Source organism: Oncorhynchus masou, chromosome 13, assembly GCF_036934945.1.
Source record: "Oncorhynchus masou masou isolate Uvic2021 chromosome 13, UVic_Omas_1.1, whole genome shotgun sequence".
NCBI classification, from domain to species: Eukaryota; Metazoa; Chordata; class Actinopteri; order Salmoniformes; family Salmonidae; genus Oncorhynchus; species Oncorhynchus masou.
The window spans coordinates 18,636,011-18,654,455 of record NC_088224.1 but is presented as its reverse complement, the minus strand read 5'-3'; the positions used below and the strand labels follow the sequence as shown (position 1 = coordinate 18,654,455).

The window sequence follows — 18,445 nt, the reverse complement described above, 5'->3', positions numbered from 1 at the left end:
TTCTGTCACCAACCAAGGAGGGCCTACAGCAGCACCTAGATCTTCTACACAGATTCTGTCAGACCTGGGCCCTGACAGTAAATCTCAGTAAGACAAAAATAATGGTGTTCCCAAAAAGTTCCAGTTGCCAGGACCACAAATACAAATTCCATCTTGACACCGTTACCCTAGAGCACATAAAAAACTATACATACCTCGGCCTAAACAACGCCACAGGTACCTTCCACAAAGCTGTGAACGATCTGAGAGACAAGAAGGGCCTTCTACACCATCAAAAGGAACATAAAATTTGACATACCAATTAGGATCTGTCTAAAAATACTTGAATCAGTCTTAGAGCCCATTTCCCTTTATGGTTGTGAGGTCTGAGGTCTGTTCACCAACCAAGAATTCACAAAATGGGACAAACCCCAAATTGAGACTCTGCATGCATAATTCTGCAAAAATCTCCTCCGTGTACAACGTAAAACACCAAATAATGCATGAAGAGCAGAATTAGGCCGATACCCGCTAATGATCAAAATCCAGAAAAGAGACGTTAAATTCTACAACCACTTAAAAGGAAGCGATTCCCAAACCTTCCATAACAGAACCATCACCTACAGAGAGATGAACCTGGAGAAGTGTCCCCTAAGCAAGCTGGTCCTGGTGCTCTGTTCACAAAAACAGCCCCAGGACAGCAACACAATTAGACCCAACCAAATCACGAGAAAACAAAAAGATAATTACTTGACATATTGTGACTGACCCACTGTGACTGACCCAAATTTAAGGAAAGCTTTGACTATGTACAGACTCAGTGAGAATGGTCTTGCTATTGAGAAAGGCCACATTAGGCAGAGCTGGCTCTCAAGAGAAGACAGGCTATGTGCTCACTGCCCACAAAATGAGGTGGAAACTGAGCTGCACTTCCTAACCTCCGGCCAAATGTGTGGCCATATTAGAGACACATATTGACCTCAGATTACACAGACCCACAAAGAGTTCGAAAACAAATCCAATTTTGATAAACTCCCATGTCTGTTGGGTGAAATACCATATTTTTCCATCACAGCAGCAAAATGTGTGACCTGTTACTATAAGAAAAGGGCAACCAGTGAAGAACAAACACCACTGTAAATACAATCCACATTTATATTTATTTTCCCTTTTGTACTTTAACTATTTGCTCATCGTTACAACACTGTATATAGACGTAATGACATTTGAAATGTCTTTATTCTTTTGGAAATTTGTGAGTGTAATGTTTACCGTTCACTTTTGTTTATTATCTATTTCACTTGCCTTGTCAACGTAAACATGTGTTTCCCATGCCAATAAAGCCCTTTAAATTGAAATTGAAAGCGGAGAGCAAGACTGAAGTGCAGTACTTCTAAACCTCCAGCAGAGTGCATCACTATTCCGTCTCAGTGAGCCCCAGTCAATCCAGACATAACAAGAGTCCAGACTCTCCACGTCACAGACTGCAAAAACAAAAGGAATGTTTTCAGACCAGCAATCCAGGCATGGTACCCTGAATATCACCCAAAACCAACACCATTAATCACATCTGTACAAACAGAGGATACTAACATTGATTACTGTGAAGAGTACACAGAGTACCCAGAGTTGAGAAGAACAGGTCACACCCTAGTTGGGTGTAGTGGGGAAGGGAGTGTGTCTCGCCATGTCATGACCCTGGACCGTGAGTGTGTTTTCGGTGTGTGTGTGTTTTCAGAGTGTGTGTGTGTGTGTGTGTGTGTGTGTGTGTGTGTGTGTGTGTGTGTGTGTGTGTGTGTGTGTGTGTGTGTGTGTGTGTGTGTGTGTGTGTGTGTGTGTGTGTGTGTGTGTGTGTGTGTGTGTGTGTGTGTGTGTGTGTGTGTGTGTGTGTGTACATGTTTAAGTGTGAATGGTGTAAAAACTTCTACAGCTGCACCATTGAGATCATCCTGACTGGTTGCATCACCACCTGGTATGGCAACTGCTTGGCATCTGACCATAAGGCACTACAGAGGGTAGTGCGTACGGCCCAGTACATCACTCGGGCTAAGCTTCCTGCAATCCAGGACCTATATAATAGGCGGTGTCAGAGAAAAGCCCATACAATTGTCAGAGACTCCAGTCACCCAGGTCATACACTGTTTCCTCTGCTATCGCACGGCAAGTGGTACAGGAGCACCAAGTCTGGGACCAAAAGGCTCCTTAACAGCTTCTAACCACAAGCCATAAGACTGCTGAACAATTCATCAAATGGCCACGGGACTGTTATAATGACCCCGCCACCACCCCCCACCCATTTGTATTGTACAATGCTGCTACTCGCTGTTTATTATCTATGCATAGTCACTTCACCCCTACCTACATGTACAAATTACCTCAACTAACCTGTACCCCAGCACACTGACTCGGTAACAGTACCCCCTTTATATTGCCTTGTTATTGTTATGTTATTGTGTTACTTTTTATTTTTTACTTTAGTTTATTTGGTAAATAACTCTTCTTGAACTGCACTGTTGGTTAAGGGCTTGTAAGTAAGCATTTCACGGTTAGGTCTACACTTGTATTCTGGCGCATGTGACAAATAAAGTTAGATTTATATTTGATTTTTATTTGTGCATGAGTTCACGTATGTGTGTTAGGGGCTGTTGGTTACAAGCACTTGCCCTCTTCCTACTTACAGCACTGCATGGCTCCTAGAGGGGGAAGGAATGCAGGAACATTCCTGAGGAGGATGCGTGGGTCGAGCTCTCTGTGTGTGTGCGCTAACGCGCACGTTTGAGTGCGCAGAGTCTACATCCTTGTATGTCTGTCTGTTTGTGTGGTGGTCTGGGAATTTAGATGTTTCTCTTTTGGCAGGAGGGTGGATCATACGGAAATGTTCTTCTGTGTGCAGATGGAAATGTATGGTTCTTTAATTGGGTGAATGACTTGTGAGTTCCATTTAGATCCTATTAGATCAACTAAAGGTCAAGGGGCCAACAACCTGTTCTGTGCCATGTCAATTGGCAGTAGGGGGAGGGACTAAATACATGCTGTACATTCTGTACAACTTCTGTGCTGATTTTTAACAGTTCGACTGAAAGGTCTCTCTCACATTCTCCTCTTTCATTTTCCTGGTAGATCCTCTTACCTCTCGCCCCCTCTTTGTCACTTAGTCTGTCTTTCTCTCTCCCTTACTCTATGCTCTCTTCACCTCACTCCCCTTCTCTACCTTCCCTCTCTTTCCTTTTCATCCTCTCCTTCACTCTATCTCTTTCTCTGCTTCTCTCTCTCCAGGTATGTCCTCCTGTGTAATCAGGTGTAGGGTGACGTTTGTCTCAGATGCTGATCTTGGGTGGGTTTTTCATTATTCCCACTAATGGTTCATGTTAGGATTTGGGGAGGGAAAGCTGATCCTAGGGAAGACTTCACCCTTGAGCCACCAGAGCCCTGTGGACTCCATCATTACCCAGGGGCCTCAGGGAGACTGATGTCTCTGCCCTGTCATCCTGACCAGGGGGAGGCTTTAGAGGTGGACACAGTGCTTTCATCCTGAGGGGGACACACAGATCCTACCACCCAATGTAATTACAGAGAAAACTAATGCTAAAGACTGAACTAACTGTCAACAGTACCCAACACCTACAGACACATGCAAAGACCGAACTAATTCTGTCAACACTGCCCAACAGTAACAGACAGGCATGCCAAGACAGAACTAACTCTGTCAATACTACCCAACACTAACAGACAGGCATGCCAAGACAGAGAGATGACATAAGTAGAGACACATACAGAGAGTCAAGATAGAGACAGACATGACTATGTAGACCCTTTTCTATTGTTGTCCTGTTATCAGCACACTGTGGCCCATTTCAACACTTCTCCAAATGCACCTTCACACTGTAGCATTACAGTAGGCTGCATGGTTCTTATATAAAATATGATGAAACTAAAAGTCTACAAAGGGAGGGAAGAGGAGACTTTGGGCGGTGTGGAGCCAGGCACCCTGTTTCCAACAGCGGGGAAGAAAAAAGCCACAGTGGCTGCCAAGAATCAATGTGAAAACTGGAGAGATCGAGTCTGCAGCCGCTGGCATCACAGTCAAACAGCCAGTCATGGGACCGCGAGGCTGTTGGCCAGCTGGCCCGGGGAATAACTCTGATGTCTGACCGGGGAGTGATGTTGCCTCGAGCTCGCAGCGAGGAGGGGCGCAGTACTCGCATACACAAATAAACTATGGGCTCGATTCAATCCGTAGCGCTGGAAATCAGCTCCGTAGCAGTGGAAATCAGCTCCGTAGCGCTGGAAATTAGATCCGTAGCGCGATATAGCAGACATACAGCGTTATACTATGAATGTCGTCTCCGAACGCCGGAATACTTGACATTTCTATCACGCTGTAGCTCAGGTCATCAGAACTAAGGATTGAATCGAGGCCTAAGTTGATGACAGTCTGTTCTCCGTTTATGTTGCCCTTTCTTTTAGAAGTTGACATCAGATATAATGAGGGCAAAATATTTTCTTATGACAGATATATAGAATTTTAGCCATATTTGAATGATTTAATGTGTTTTTGTTCTTTGCCTATATTTTCTATTCACTTATAGGGCTATAGGCCTGGATATTGATTTCCTAAACTGTTATTGTCAGTTAGTCATTACGGTGATAGAGCAAGCAAGGTGTTTGAATAGGTGTGGCCTTCAAATCCGCTATTCTTGCAGGGGTTAAATCTCGCGTTAGGACCACAGGGGCGCGGTGGAAGGACATATTTTACGCACTTCACTCCAACAGCAATGAGTATCATGGAACAAGGGACATAACTGGAAACCACATTTGTCGGAGGTGAAAAGAAGCGCTAACGTGTTCAGAGCTGCAGTTCTTTGGAAGGACACCGTGGAAGAATTATGGACAAAAACTAAAGAACAACATCTATGCGTAATTCCATTTGGTCATGATTACGGACTATCCATTGCAAGCCTAAAACGTTATGGTTAAAAAGTTGTAGCCAAAAGGTGCCGTATCTGACCATGTTGTCCCCAGTCAAATTTGATGAGGGAAATAAGATTCAGCCCTGACTTCTCTATGTGAACCCGTCGCTCTCCTCTCTCTCTCCCGCTCACCATGCGGCTTTGGAGCAGACCCAGACCATGCAGGCGGGTGATGTTCTGTCTCTGGTTACTTATCCTCGCTCTATCCGTGGCCACGCTGGCCCTCATGGATCTGGTCTTTCGGGATCAGACCCAGACACCGCCCAACTCGCCCCGCCGTCCCTTCCAGCGGCTCTCTGGTCCACCGGACCTGGAGGTGATCGTGGATTCCTGGGACCGTCTCAAACAGGAGCATAATCTCGGTCTCGCACCGCTGAGCTCCCTGCAGGAGGACCAGCTTCTCTTCGTGCCCTCAACACAGGTGAGGAACCCAGCTCCGCCGCCGAGGAAGGGGAGTTACCGGATGGTTATATCAAGCGCCAAGAAGGAATCAGCGGTCCCGGTGCTACCGACGCACGGGAATATGGGGAGACCGGTGCGGCTGAAGCTGGAGGGGCTAGAAAGGGACATGGAGAAGTCTGCTCTGCAGAAATACGGCTTCAACGAGCTGGTGAGCGAACGGATCTCACTGCATCGCAGATTGCCCGAGGCTCGCCATCCTTCGTAAGTGTCCTGCATGTTCCCAAGGAGCGCACCACGCCAAAAAAGGGCTCTTCAACAACGTATCCAAAATAACTAGATAGACTCGACAAGAGCTATCAATGACAAATATGTAGTCTAATTTCAAGATCTCACTAACTACGAAATATTGTATATTGTTTAGTAAAGCTAATGGGTTCGTGCGTAATTACTCGTGCGTCTATACCCCTGTCAATCAATGGGAATGCTTTGACAGGTGCCTCGTTGAGCGTTACAGTGAGTCGCTGCCGTCCGCGAGCGTGGTGATATGTTTCCATGACGAGGCTTGGTCCACGCTCCTCCGCACCGTGCACAGCGTGCTCGACACAGCGCCCAAGGAGTACCTGCGCGAGGTCCTGCTCGTGGACGACCTCAGTCAGCATGGTGCGTGTAGAAGACAGTACTCAAACAATTGGCACGAGTTGTATCTAATTAGTCTAAAGTACCACTACAACATCACTGCATATCAGACGAAACTTGTTCACTCTATTCCCACCATATTCAACTATTTTATAGTGCAGATTCTGAATAGACCCCTAGCCCCCAAGTGTCCCAAACCCGTTTGCACTTGTCTGAAAGGATAGGTCTTAGTAATATGACCAAACTTCCACCTGTAATCCGAGTTGTGCTATGCCCATGTTATTACTGTACACATCCATCCCTGGGGTTCATTTGGAATTGGGCATACAGTACCAGTCAAAAGTTTGGACACCACTACTCATTCAAGGGTTTTTCTTTATATTTACTATTTTCTACATTGTAGAATAATAGTGAAGACATCAAAACTATGAAATAACACATATGGAATCATGTAGTAACCAAAAAAAGTGTTAAACAAATCCAAATATATTTTATATTTGAGATTCTTCAAAGTAGCCACCCTTTTCCTTGATGACAGCTTTGCACACTCTTGGCATTCTCTCAACCAGCTTCATGAGGTAGTCACCTGGAATGCATTTCAATTAACACGTGTCTTGTTAAATGTTAATTTGTGGAATTTCTTTCCTTGATGTATTTGAGCCAATCAGTTGTGTTGTGACAAGTTAGGGGGAGTATACAGAAGATATCCCTATTTGGTAAAAGACCAAGTCCATATTATGGCAAGAACAGCTCAAATAAGCAAAGAGTGTCACACCCTGACCATAGTTTGCTTTGTATGTTTCTATGTTTTGTTTGGTCAGGGTGTGATCTGAGTGGGCATTCTATGTTGTGTGTCTAGTTTGTCTGTTTCTGTGTTTGGCCTGATATGGTTCTCAATCAGAGGCAGGTGTTAGTCATTGTCTCTGATTGGGAACCATATTTAGGTAGCCTGTTTGGTGTTGGGTTTTGTGGGTGATTGTCCTTGTTCTGTCTCTGTGTTTCTTTGCACGTTTATTGTTTTGTATTTGATTTGTGTTTACTTTGTTTCATTAAACATGGATCGCAATAGCCACGCCGCATTTTGGTCTGACTCTCCTTTGCCTACAGAAAACCGTTACAAAGAGAAACAACTGTCTATCATTACTTTAAGACATGAAGGTCATTCAATCTGGAAAATGTCAAGAAAAAAATGTCAAGAAATACACAAAAAACATTAAGCGCTATGATGAAACTGGTTCTCATGAGGACCGCCACAGGAAAGGAAGACCCAGAGTTACCTCTTCTGCAGAGTTACCAGCCTCAGAAATTGCAGCCCAAATAAATACTTCACAGAGTTCAACAGACACATCTCAAAATCAACTGTTCAGAGGAGACGTGAATCAGGCCTTCATGGTCAAATGGTTACAAAGAAACCACTACTAAAGGACACCAATTAGAAGAAGAGACTTGCTTGGGCCAAGAAACACGAGCAATGGGCATTAGACCAGTGGAAATCTGTCCTTTGGTTTGATGAGTCCAAATTTGAGATTTTTGGTTCCAACTGCCTTGTCTTTGTGAGACGCAGAGTAGGCGAGCGGATGATTTCTGCATGTGTAGTTCCCACCATGAAGCATGGAGGAGGAGGTGTGATGGTGTGGGGGTGCTTTGCTGGTGACACTGTGAGTGATTTATTTAGAATTCAAGGCACACTTAATTGACCAGCATGGCTACAACAGCATTCTGCAGCAATACACCATCCCATCTGGTTTGCAATAATGGGACCATCATTTGTTTTTCAACAGGAAAATGGCTACTTTGAAGTATAAAGAAGGTTACAGAAAAATTGTTTTGATTTGTTTAACACCTTTTTGGTTACTACATGATTCCATATGTGTTATTTCATAGTTTTGATGTCTTCGCTATTATTCTACAATGTAGATAATAGTAAGAATAAAGAAAAACCCTGGAATGAGTAGGTGTCCAAACTTTTGACTGGTACTGTGTGTGTCTAACCCTGACCCTGTCTCACCTATCTGTAGGTCACCTGACCCTACCTCACCTATCTGTAGGTCACCTGACCCTGTCTCACCTATCTGTAGGTCACCTGACCCTACCTCACCTATCTGTAAGTCACCAGACCCTACCTCACCTATCTGTAGGTCACCTGACCATACCTCACCGATGCCTGTGCCTCCCCTATATGTAGGTCACCTGACCCTGCCTCCCCTATCTGTAGGTCACCTGACTGTGCCTCCCCTATCTGTAGGTCACCTGACTGTGCCTCCCCTATATGTAGGTCACCTGACCCTGCCTCCCCTATTTGTAGGTCACCTGACCCTACCTCCCCTATCTGTAGGTCACCTGACCCTGCCTCACCTATCTGTAGGTCACCTGACCCTGCCTCCCCTATCTGTAGGTCACCTGAAGAGTGTGCTGAGTGAGTATGTGTTGCTGCTGGAAGGGGTGCGTCTGGTCCGCAGCACGTGGCGTCTGGGCGTGGCAGGGTGTCGCTCTCTGGGTGCAGCCAGAGCTGTGGGGGAGGTACTGGTCTTCATGGACTCACACTGCGAGTGCCACAGGGGCTGGTTGGAACCACTATTGGAGCGAGTGGCACAGGACAGGTACACACATAAACACACACACACACAAAATGGCACAATGTATGTCTGTGTTTGTGTGAATCTGTCTCTGTGTATTATATCTAATCCTTAATTGCCTCTGGACCATGGTAGCTTACTTGCTGAGCTGTATCCAGCAGGGTAGCAGCCATTTAGACTAATTGATTAAACAGGGTCCTTATATTGCTGCCTGGCACTACTCCATCTCTCTCTCTCTCTCTCCCTCAAACCTCTTAATTCCCTTCCTGAATCCCTGCTCTTCTTCTGTGATGTTTTATGTAATTATAGGTTATCATCGACCAATAATCTGTCTGCAGATTTACATCCATGTAATAAAATCTTAAGATTTTAATCTTCATTGCGAGAAAATGTTTCTGATCTAGTTCTAAAAGTTATATGAGTTTCCTCTGTGCCCAGTGTCTATCTCCTCCCATCTCCAGGACCAGAGTGGTGTCCCCCATCATAGACGTGATAGACTGGCAGACGTTCCAGTACAACGCCACCCAGTGGCCACACAGGGGAGTGTTTGACTGGAGACTGGACTTCAACTGGGAAACTCTGTCCCAACAGGAAAACCAGGATTCACCAGTGGAGCCTGTCCAGTAAATAAATACTACAGTCAAATACAGAGATTACAGACATGTCCAGCTCAAAATCGACCCCTAGTAGTACCTATCCCTGTCTAATCTTTTGATATTTCCTCTCCTTTCATTGTCCTATAGGAGTCCGGCGTTGGTGGGCGTGGTCTTAGCAATTGACAGACACTTCTTCCAGAGCGTGGGAGGTTATGATCCAGGCATGCTGTTCTGGGGGGCGGAGCAGATGGAGTTGTCCATCAGGGTAAAGAAGGGAGGTTATTTATTTAATTTCACCTTTATTTAACCAGGTAGGCCAGTTGAGAACAAGTTCTCATTTACAACTGCGACCTGGCCAAGATTACATTTACATTACATTTAAGTCATTTAGCAAAAGCAAAGCAGTGCGACACAAACAACAACACAGAGTTACACATGAAATAAACAAACATACAGTCAATAACACAATAGAAAAAGGACCTCTACACCAGGTGGTGTCAGAGGAAGGCCACCCCAGTCATAGACTGTTCTCTCTACTACCGCATGGCAAGCGGTACCGGAGTGCCAAGTCTAGGACAAAAAGGCTTCAACAGTTTTTACCCCCAATCCATAAGACTCCTGAACAGGTAATCAAATGGCTACCTGGACTATTTGCATTGTGTGCCCCCCCAACCACTCTTTTTACGCTGCTGCTACTCTCTGTTTATCATATATGAATAGTCAATTGAACTATACATTCATGTACATACTGTGGGGCAAAAGGTGTTTAGTCAGCCACCAATTGTGCAAGTTCTCCCACTTAAAAATATGAAAGAGGCCTGTCATTTTCATCATAGGTTCAACTATGACAGACAAAATGAGGGGGGAAAAATCCAGAAAATCACATTATAGGATTTTTTATGAATTTATTTGCAAATTATGGTGGAAAATAAGTATTTGGTCACCTACAAACAAGCAAAATTTCTGGCTCTCACAGACTTGTAACTTCTTCTTTAAGAGGCTCCTCTGTCCTCCACTCGTTACCTGTATTAATGGCACCTGTTTGAACTTGTTATCAGTATAAAAGACACCTGTCCACAACCTCAAACAGTCACACTGCAAAATCCACTATGGCCAAGACCAAAGAGCTGTCAAAGGACACCAGAAACAAAATTGTAGACCTGCACCAGGCTGGGAAGACTGAATCTGCAATAGGTAAGCAGCTTGGTTTGAAGAAATCAACTGTGGGAGCAATTATTAGGAAGTGGAAGACATACAAGACAACTGATAATCTCCCTCGATCTGGGGCTCCACGCAAGATCTCACCCCGTGGGGTCAAAATGATAACAAGAACGGTGAGCAAAAATCCCAGGACCACACGGGGGGACCTAGTGAATGACCTGCAGAGTGCTGGGACCAAAGTAACAAAGCCTACCATCAGTAACACACTACGCCACCAGGGACTCAAATCCTGCAGTGCCAGACGTGTCCCCCCTAAGCCAGTACATGTCCAGGTCCGCCTGAAGTTTGCTAGAGAGCATTTGGATGATCCAGAAGAAGATTGGGAGAATGTCATATGGTCAGATGAAACCAAAATATAACTTTTTGGTAAAAACTCAACTCGTCATGTTTGGAGGACAAAGAATGCTGGGTTGCATCCAAAGAACACTATACCTACTTTGAAGCATGGGGGTGGAAACATCATGCTTTGGGGCTGTTTTTCTGCAAAGGGACCAGGACGACTGATCAGTGTAAAGGAAAGAATGTATGGGGCCATGTATCGTGAGATTTTGAGTGAAAACCTCCTTCCATCAGCAAGGGCATTAAGATTAAACGTGGCTGTGTCTTTCAGCATGACAATGATACCAAAAACACCGCCCGAAGGAGTGGCTTCGTAAGTAGCATTTTAAGGTCCTGGAGTGGCCTAGCCAGTCTCCAGATCTCAACCCCATAGAAAATCTTTGGAGGGAGTTGAAAGTCCGTGTTGCCCAGCAACAGCCCCAAAACATCACTGCTCTAGAGGAGATCTGCATGGAGGAATGGGCCAAAATACCAGCAACAGTGTGTGAAAACCTTGTGAAGACTTACAGAAAACGTTTGACCTCTGTCATTGCCAACAAAGGGTACATAACAAAGTATTGAGATAAACTTTTGTTATTGACCAAATACTTATTTTCCATCATAATTTGCAAATAAATTCATTAAAAATCCTACAATGTGATTTTCTGGATTTTTTTTCTCATTTTGTCTGTCATAGTTGAAGTGTACTTATGATGAAAATTACAGACCTCTCATCTTTTTAAGTGGGAGAACTTGCACAATTGGTAGCTGACTAAATACTTTTTTGCCCCACTGTACTACCTCAATTGGGCCGACCAACCAGTGCTCCTGCACATAGGCTAACCGGGCTATCTGCATTGTGTTCCACCACCCACCACCTGCCAACCCCTCTTTTACGCTACTGCTCCTCTCTGTTCATCATATATGCATAGTCACTTTAACCATATCTACATGTACATACTACCTCAAACAGCCTGACTAACTGGTGTCTGTATGTAGCCTCGCTACTGTATAGAGGCTGTCTTTTTACTGTTGTTTTATTTCTTTACTTACCTATTGTTCACCTAATACCTTTTTGCACTATTGGTTAGAGCCTGTAAGTAAGCATTTCACTGTAAGATTTACACCTGTTGTATTCGACGCACGTTATCAATAAACTTTGATTTGATTTGAAAAAGTCTATATACATTGTGTGTAAATGAGGTAAGATAAGGGAGGTAAAGCAATAAATAGGCCATAGTGGCGAAATAATTACAATTTAGCAATTAAACACTGGAGTGATAGATGTGCAGAAGATGAATGTGCAAGTAGAGATACTGGGGTGCAAAGGAGCAAAAATGAATAAATAAATAACAGTATGGGGGATGAGGTAGTTGGATGAGCTATTTACAGTTGGGCTATGTACAGGTGGAGTGATCTATGAGCTGCGCTGACAGCTGGTCCTTAAAGTTAGTGAGGGAGATATAAGTCTCCAGCTTCAGTGATTTTTGCAATTCGTTCCAGTCATTGGCAGCAGAGAACTGGAAATAAAGGCTTTGGGGGTGACCAGTGAAATATACCTGCTGGAGCGTGTGCTACAGTTTGGTGCTGCTATGGTGACCAGTGAGCTGAGATAAGGCAGGGCTTTACCTAGCAGAGACTTGTAGATGACCTGGAGCCAGTGGGTTTGGGGAAGACTATGAAGTGAGCGCCAGCCAACGAGAGCATACAGGTTGCAGTGGTGGGTAGTATATGGGGCTTTGGTGACAAAACGGACGGTACTGTGATAGACTGCATCCAATTTGCTGAGTAGAGTGTTAGATGCTATTTTGTAAATGACATCGCCGACGTCTAGGATCGGCAGGATAGTCAGTTTTACGAGGGTATGTTTGGCAGTATGAGTGAAGGATGCTTTGTTGCGAAATTGGAAGCCGATTCTAGATTTAATTTTGGATTGGAGATGCTTAATGTGAGTCTGGAAGGAGAGTTTACAGTCTAACCAGACACCTAGGTATTTGTAGTTTTCCACATATTCTAAGTCAGAACCGTCCAGAGTAGTGATGCTGGACGGGCGGGCAGGTGCGGGCAGCGATCGGTTGAAGAGCATGTATTTAGTTTTACTTGCATTTAAGAGCAGTTGGAGGCCACGGAAGGAGAGTTGAATGGCATTGAAGCTCGTCTGGAGGTTAGTTAACAAAGTGTACAAAGAAGGGCCAGAAGTATACAGAATGGTGTTGTCTGCGTAGAGGTGGATCAGAGAATCACCAGCAGCAAGAGTGACATCGTTGATGTATACAGAGACTGCCAGAGGTCAGGACAATAGGCCCTCCGATTTGACACACTGAACTCTGTCAGAGAAGTAGTTGGTGAACCAGGGTAGGCAGTCATTTGAGAAACCTAGGCTGTTGAGTCTGCCGATAAGAATGTGATGATTGACAGAGTCGAAAGCCTTGGCCAGGTCAATGAATACATCTGCACAATATTGTCTCTTATCGATGGTGGTTATGATATCGTTTAGGACCTTGAGTGGGGCTGAGGTTTATTTAACTAGCCTACCTGGTTAAATAAAGGTGAAATAAAAAAATAAAAGGTGCACCCATGACCAGCTCGGAAACCAGATTGCATAGCGGAGAAGGTATGGTGGGATTTGAAATGGTCGGTGATCTGTTTGTTAACTTGGCTTTCGAAGACCTTAGAGAGGAAGGGTAGGATAGATATAGGTCTGTAGCAGTTTGGCTCTAGAGTGTCTCCCCCTTAGAAGAGGGGTTTGACCGCGGCAGCTTTCCAATCTTTGGGGATCTCAGACGATATGAAAGAGAGGTTCAACAGGCTAGTAATAGGGGTTGCAACAATTTCAGCTGATAATTTTAGAAAGAGAGGGTCCAGATTGTCTAGCCCTGCTGATTTGTACGGGTCCAGATTTTGCAGCTCTTTCAGAACATCAGCTATCTGGATTTTGGTGAAGGAGAAATGGGGAGGCTTGGGCAAGTTGCTGTGGGGGGTGCAGGGCTGTTGACCAGGGTAGGGGTGGCCAGGTGGAAAGCATGGCCAGCCATAGAAAAATGCTTATTGAAATTCTCAATTATCGTGGATTTATCGGTGGTGAGAGTGTTAGCCTCAGTGCTGTGGGCATCTGGGAGGAGGTGCTCTTATTCTCCATGGACTTTACAGTGTCCCAGAAATTTTTTGGAGTTTGTGCTACAGGATGCAAATTTCTGTTTGGAAAAGCTAGCCTTTGCTTTCCTAACTGCCTGTGTATATTGGTTCCTAACTTCCCTGAAAACATGCACATCGCGGGGGCTATTCGATGCTAATGGAGTACGGCACAGGATGCTTTTGTGCTGTTCAAGGGCAGTCAGGTCTGGAGTGAACCAAGGGCTATATCTGATCCTGGTTCTACATTTTTTGGAATGGGGCATGCTTATTTATGATGGTGAGGAAAGCACTTTTAAAGAATAACCTGGGATCCTCTACTGACGGAAGGTCAATATCCTTCCAGGATACCCGGGCCATGTCGATTAGAAAGGCCTGCTCGCTGAAGTGTTTTAGGGAGCGTTTAACAGTGATGAGGGGTGGTCGTTTGACCGCAGACCCATTACGGACACAGGCAATGAGGCAGTGATCGTTGAGATCCTGGTAGAAGACAGCAGAGGTGTATTTGGAGGGCAGGTTGGTTAGGATGATATCTATGAGGGTGCCCGTGTTTACGGATTTGTGGTTGTACCTGGTAGGTTCATTGATAATTTATGTGAGATTGGAGGTATCGAGTTTAGATTGTAGGATGGCTAAGCATGTCCCAGTTTGGGTCACCTAATAGCACGAGCTCTGAAGATAGATGGGGGCAATCAATTCAGATATGGTGTACAGGGCACGGAAGGTGGTCTATAGCAAGTGGCAACGGTGAGAGACTTGTTTCTGGAAAGGTGTATTTTTTTAAATCCACCTTGGTTATGGTTATGACCATATAGGTATAATAAGAACTAGAGACTTCGTCCAAGATATACGACCGTTGTTGTCAACGTAATCCACTAACATTTGCCGATTCATGGACCGTCTATATCCAGGTTGCATACGGACCAACTTCATATTCGCACGAGCACTCAGTGCCCATGGAGAACAGCTCTATGCAGTGAAGACATCATCACGCCATCCAAAAACATGCCAGACATTGGATGCATATAAAATGTTAATATCTTTGGCTGTGAGTGATGTAGAAAAAAAATAGTGCTCAGCGAAAACTTGAATTACAATTCTAAGTATCATAATTCAATGGATGTTTAGTGAAGCATTACAGGTCCCGCGATAGAAATTTAAGGTCATTTTCGATTGAGCCGACATATGCAGCATTTACAGAGAATACAGTCTCCACTATTGTGGGAAACATTGCCTTTAAATTTCAATCACACTGTACAGCTGAACTTCCGCAATGGGGATTGAATAGGGTGGTGCACAATTGGCCCAGCGTCGTCCGGGGTAGGCCGTCATTGTAAATAAGAATTTGTACTTAACTGACTTGCCTAGTTTAAAAAAAAGGTTAAATAAAAACAATAAAAATAGAGCCCTAAAGTGTCTAATTAGGAATTTTCAAATGTGACTTCTCTATGTGGGGGGTGTAAGGAGCTGTCCATCAGGGTAAAGGGGGGAGGTTATATATGGAATGCAAAGGGCTGATTGATGATGGAATGTCTCACTAGCTTGATTATGTAGCATGTTACATATGGACCCTGGTCGAAAGTAGTGCTCTAGTGAATAGGGTGCCGTTATGGAATTTTTATATCCATCATGGAATGTTTAATTGGTTTGGTTTGGAATGATGAGCAAACGGAGACCTTGGGAAATAAAGAGGAATAGGATCGCAGTGTACTGTTGGTTGATAGTGTATTTGCAGACAGGTGTCAGTGAATGTGAAGCTTTTGTGATCCTAGCAATTAAAGATTCAAACATACATCTTCATTTGAAAGACATTTTGACAATGTAGCGAAAGTAATGGAGTCTGAGTGGAGACACACCAGTCTGTGTTTGTGGAGCGTAGATGTGCGGATGATTCTACAAGGCTTATGTAGATTGGGCTGCTCATCTTGGTGAAGTCATATTCCAACAAAAAAGGTGATGGCATCTCCCTGTCTCTGTCTGTCTGTTTGTCCCGGTCCAGGTGTGGTTGTGTGGGGGCTCCATGGAGGTGGTCCCCTGCTCCAGAGTGGCTCACCTGGGGCGCCATCACCAGCCCTATACCCTCCCTGACCAGGACATCCTCCAGAGGAACAAGATACGCATCGCTGACACCTGGCTGGATGCCTTCAGGAAGATCTACTATAAGAGAGATACACTAGCTCACTTCATCAGGCAGGTAGGGTGTGTGTATGTGGTGTGTGTGTGTGCATTTATATCTATAGGCGTGTGTGTGTACTGAGTGTACAAATCATTAGGATCACCTTCTTAATATTGAGTTGCACACCCTTTTGCTCTCGGGGCATGGACTACAGGGATGCTGGCCCATATTGACTTCAACACTTCCCATAGTTGTGTCAAGCTGTCTGGATGTCCTTTGGGTGGTGGACTATTCTTGACACACACGGGAAACTGTTGAGCGTGAAAACCCCATCAGCGTTGCAGTTCTTGACCCGATCAGGTGCATCTGGAACCTACTACCATACCCTGTTCAAAGGCACTTAAATGTTGTCTTGCCTATTCACCCTCTGAATGGCACACACACATCCAAGTCTCAAGGCTTAAAAATCCTTCTTTAACCTGTTTCCTCCCCTTTATCTACACTGATTGAAGTGGATTTAACAGGTGACATCAATAAGGGATTATAGCTTTCACCTGGATTTACCTGGTCAGTCTGTCATGGAAAGAGCAGGTGTTCCTAATGTTTTGTACAATCAGTGTGTGTGTGTTTGCGCATGTCTGCTTCTGGCATTGATCTCAAATGAATGTGTGTGTCCTGTTCCCTGTGCAGTCTGAGAGTCCTAACATTACAGAGCTAGTCAGACTGAAGAATAGACTGGGCTGTCGTAACTTCCACTGGTTCCTGACTAATGTCTACCCAGACCTCTATATACCCCAGGACAGACCTTCACTCTCAGGGGAGGTAGAACTCACCCCTCCACACACACTTGTATAGCTATTATATCATTATCCTTATACTTTGACTAATATATTGTGTTATTCTTGTGCTGTATGTTGAACATGAATGTATCATGTAACATATTGTGCCTGTATGTTTGAAGCTGTACAATGTTGGCACTGGCTATTGTGCGGATTACCCTGGAGGACGGGGTGCACAGGGCGCCACTATGGACATAGCACCCTGCAGTGGCAATGGCTACCAGGTAACCATGACAATGATGATATTGGAGACAGTGAGAGCAGATCCTAAATCAGAAGATCATGATGATGCTGATGTAGTGATGAAGACTAAAGTTTTACTCCCCTGTTTGTTCTCTCTTCAGCACTGTGAGCTGAACTCCATGGGAGAGGTGCGCTGGGGGCCAGCGGGACGGCTGTGTTTCCACGCCCAAGGGGAGAGGGTGGTACTAACACCGTGCCCCGCCCATCAGCCACCACGCAACAAACCACAGTGGAGGGTCATCAAGGTCAGTGAAGGGGCAAAGGTCATGCATGACATGACAACTGCAAACTTGTACAAAATAAATAAGCAAAAAATAATAATAGAGCTGTATGAAGTGTTACTTATTTATGTGTTTGTAATTTGACACAGATATAATAATAATACAGACAATTAATAATTTATAGATTTTTTTCTTCAGTTGAGTGGCCAGGTGGTTCACTTGCAGACCCAGAGATGTCTGGAAGCTGTGAAGGAGGAGGGGGATAAGCAGCAGAGGGACACAGGAGGTCACCAGAGAGGGGGCAACGCTACCCAGAAGGGTCTGTTCCTGCGCCCCTGTGCCCATCAGCCCCGGCAACAGTGGCACTTCGAACAGCTAGTTGTCCCCAAAGGGGCCTGAGACTGACTTGAAGTATAGTTACAGTACATTGCCTAAAGGCACATAATAAAAGCACATGTTGTAAGGAGCCAGTATCATAAGTGGGTCTCTATGGGCAAGAGGTCTAAGGCTAAATTCAATAGCAATGCTGATGTGGCTATACTGTATGTATGTATGTATATTCTTTGCAATGACTTGTGGAATCAGCATCTTGCCTGCATTTAGATTTTGTTTGTTTTAAGGACATATAATGCAAGTTCTATGGTGTGAACAAACCATAAATCACAGAGGAAATAAGCTGTATGATTTTGTACAATGCTGCACATAAAGGAATATTCTATATTATGAAATTGCCAGATTTAGTTAGCAAATAGCCTATAATGTAGGCTTAAATGGTGACGGAATCCTTTAGAATAATTTAGAAGTGCAAACAATCAAGATTTTTCATCCTGAATAAAATATCTAACAAAAGTATCAATAGTATGGTGTGTGGATGTTTCAATGTATAAACGTCTCCAAGCTCAGAAGTAACCTACACAATCCCGGCAATTCAGATGGCAGACTGATAAATTCGCTGACTGATAGAACAGGCATTGCCACCTTTATTACCAGGAGAGTCAGCATACAATCATCTTCTGTACATATCAAGATGAATTTGGCTCCTCATGTGACTGGTCAGAGAACCATAGTGGTTAAACCGGTTGGATATTTCAAGGAATTCAAATGGCTTTTCACTAGTGCAGAGGAGCTTGTGTTGAGACAGATCCCCAGACTGAGTGAAGCTTTTACCACACTCACTACAGGCGTATGGTTTCTCA

At 44.4% G+C, this 18,445-nt stretch overlaps 1 protein-coding gene across 1 annotated transcript; it reads left to right on the top strand.

The window, feature by feature from the left end:
- Window positions 1-4,668: 4,668 nt before the first annotated feature.
- On the top strand, window positions 4,669-18,101 carry LOC135551857 (polypeptide N-acetylgalactosaminyltransferase 15-like). The gene is made up of 10 exons (XM_064983117.1): window positions 4,669-5,612; window positions 5,845-6,011; window positions 8,383-8,587; window positions 9,025-9,186; window positions 9,307-9,424; window positions 15,830-16,024; window positions 16,637-16,768; window positions 16,908-17,009; window positions 17,130-17,273; window positions 17,448-18,101. Exons 1-10 carry the CDS (start codon window positions 5,083-5,085, stop codon window positions 17,646-17,648), a joined length of 1,956 nt encoding a protein of 651 aa, XP_064839189.1. The 5' UTR covers window positions 4,669-5,082; the 3' UTR covers window positions 17,649-18,101.
- Window positions 18,102-18,445: the final 344 nt, after the last annotated feature.

What these genes read in the sequence shown, in the direction of transcription:
- LOC135551857 (XM_064983117.1), top strand. Translation starts at nt 5,083, where the DNA reads ATGCGGCTTTGGAGCAGACCCAGACCATGCAGGCGGGTGATGTTCTGT. An exon ending in TCACCAGTGGAGCCTGTCCA is followed by an intron (nt 9,187 to 9,306) that starts GTAAATAAATAC and finishes ATTGTCCTATAG; the next exon opens with GAGTCCGGCGTTGGTGGGCG. An exon ending in CACAGTGGAGGGTCATCAAG is followed by an intron (nt 17,274 to 17,447) that starts GTCAGTGAAGGG and finishes TTTTTTCTTCAG; the next exon opens with TTGAGTGGCCAGGTGGTTCA.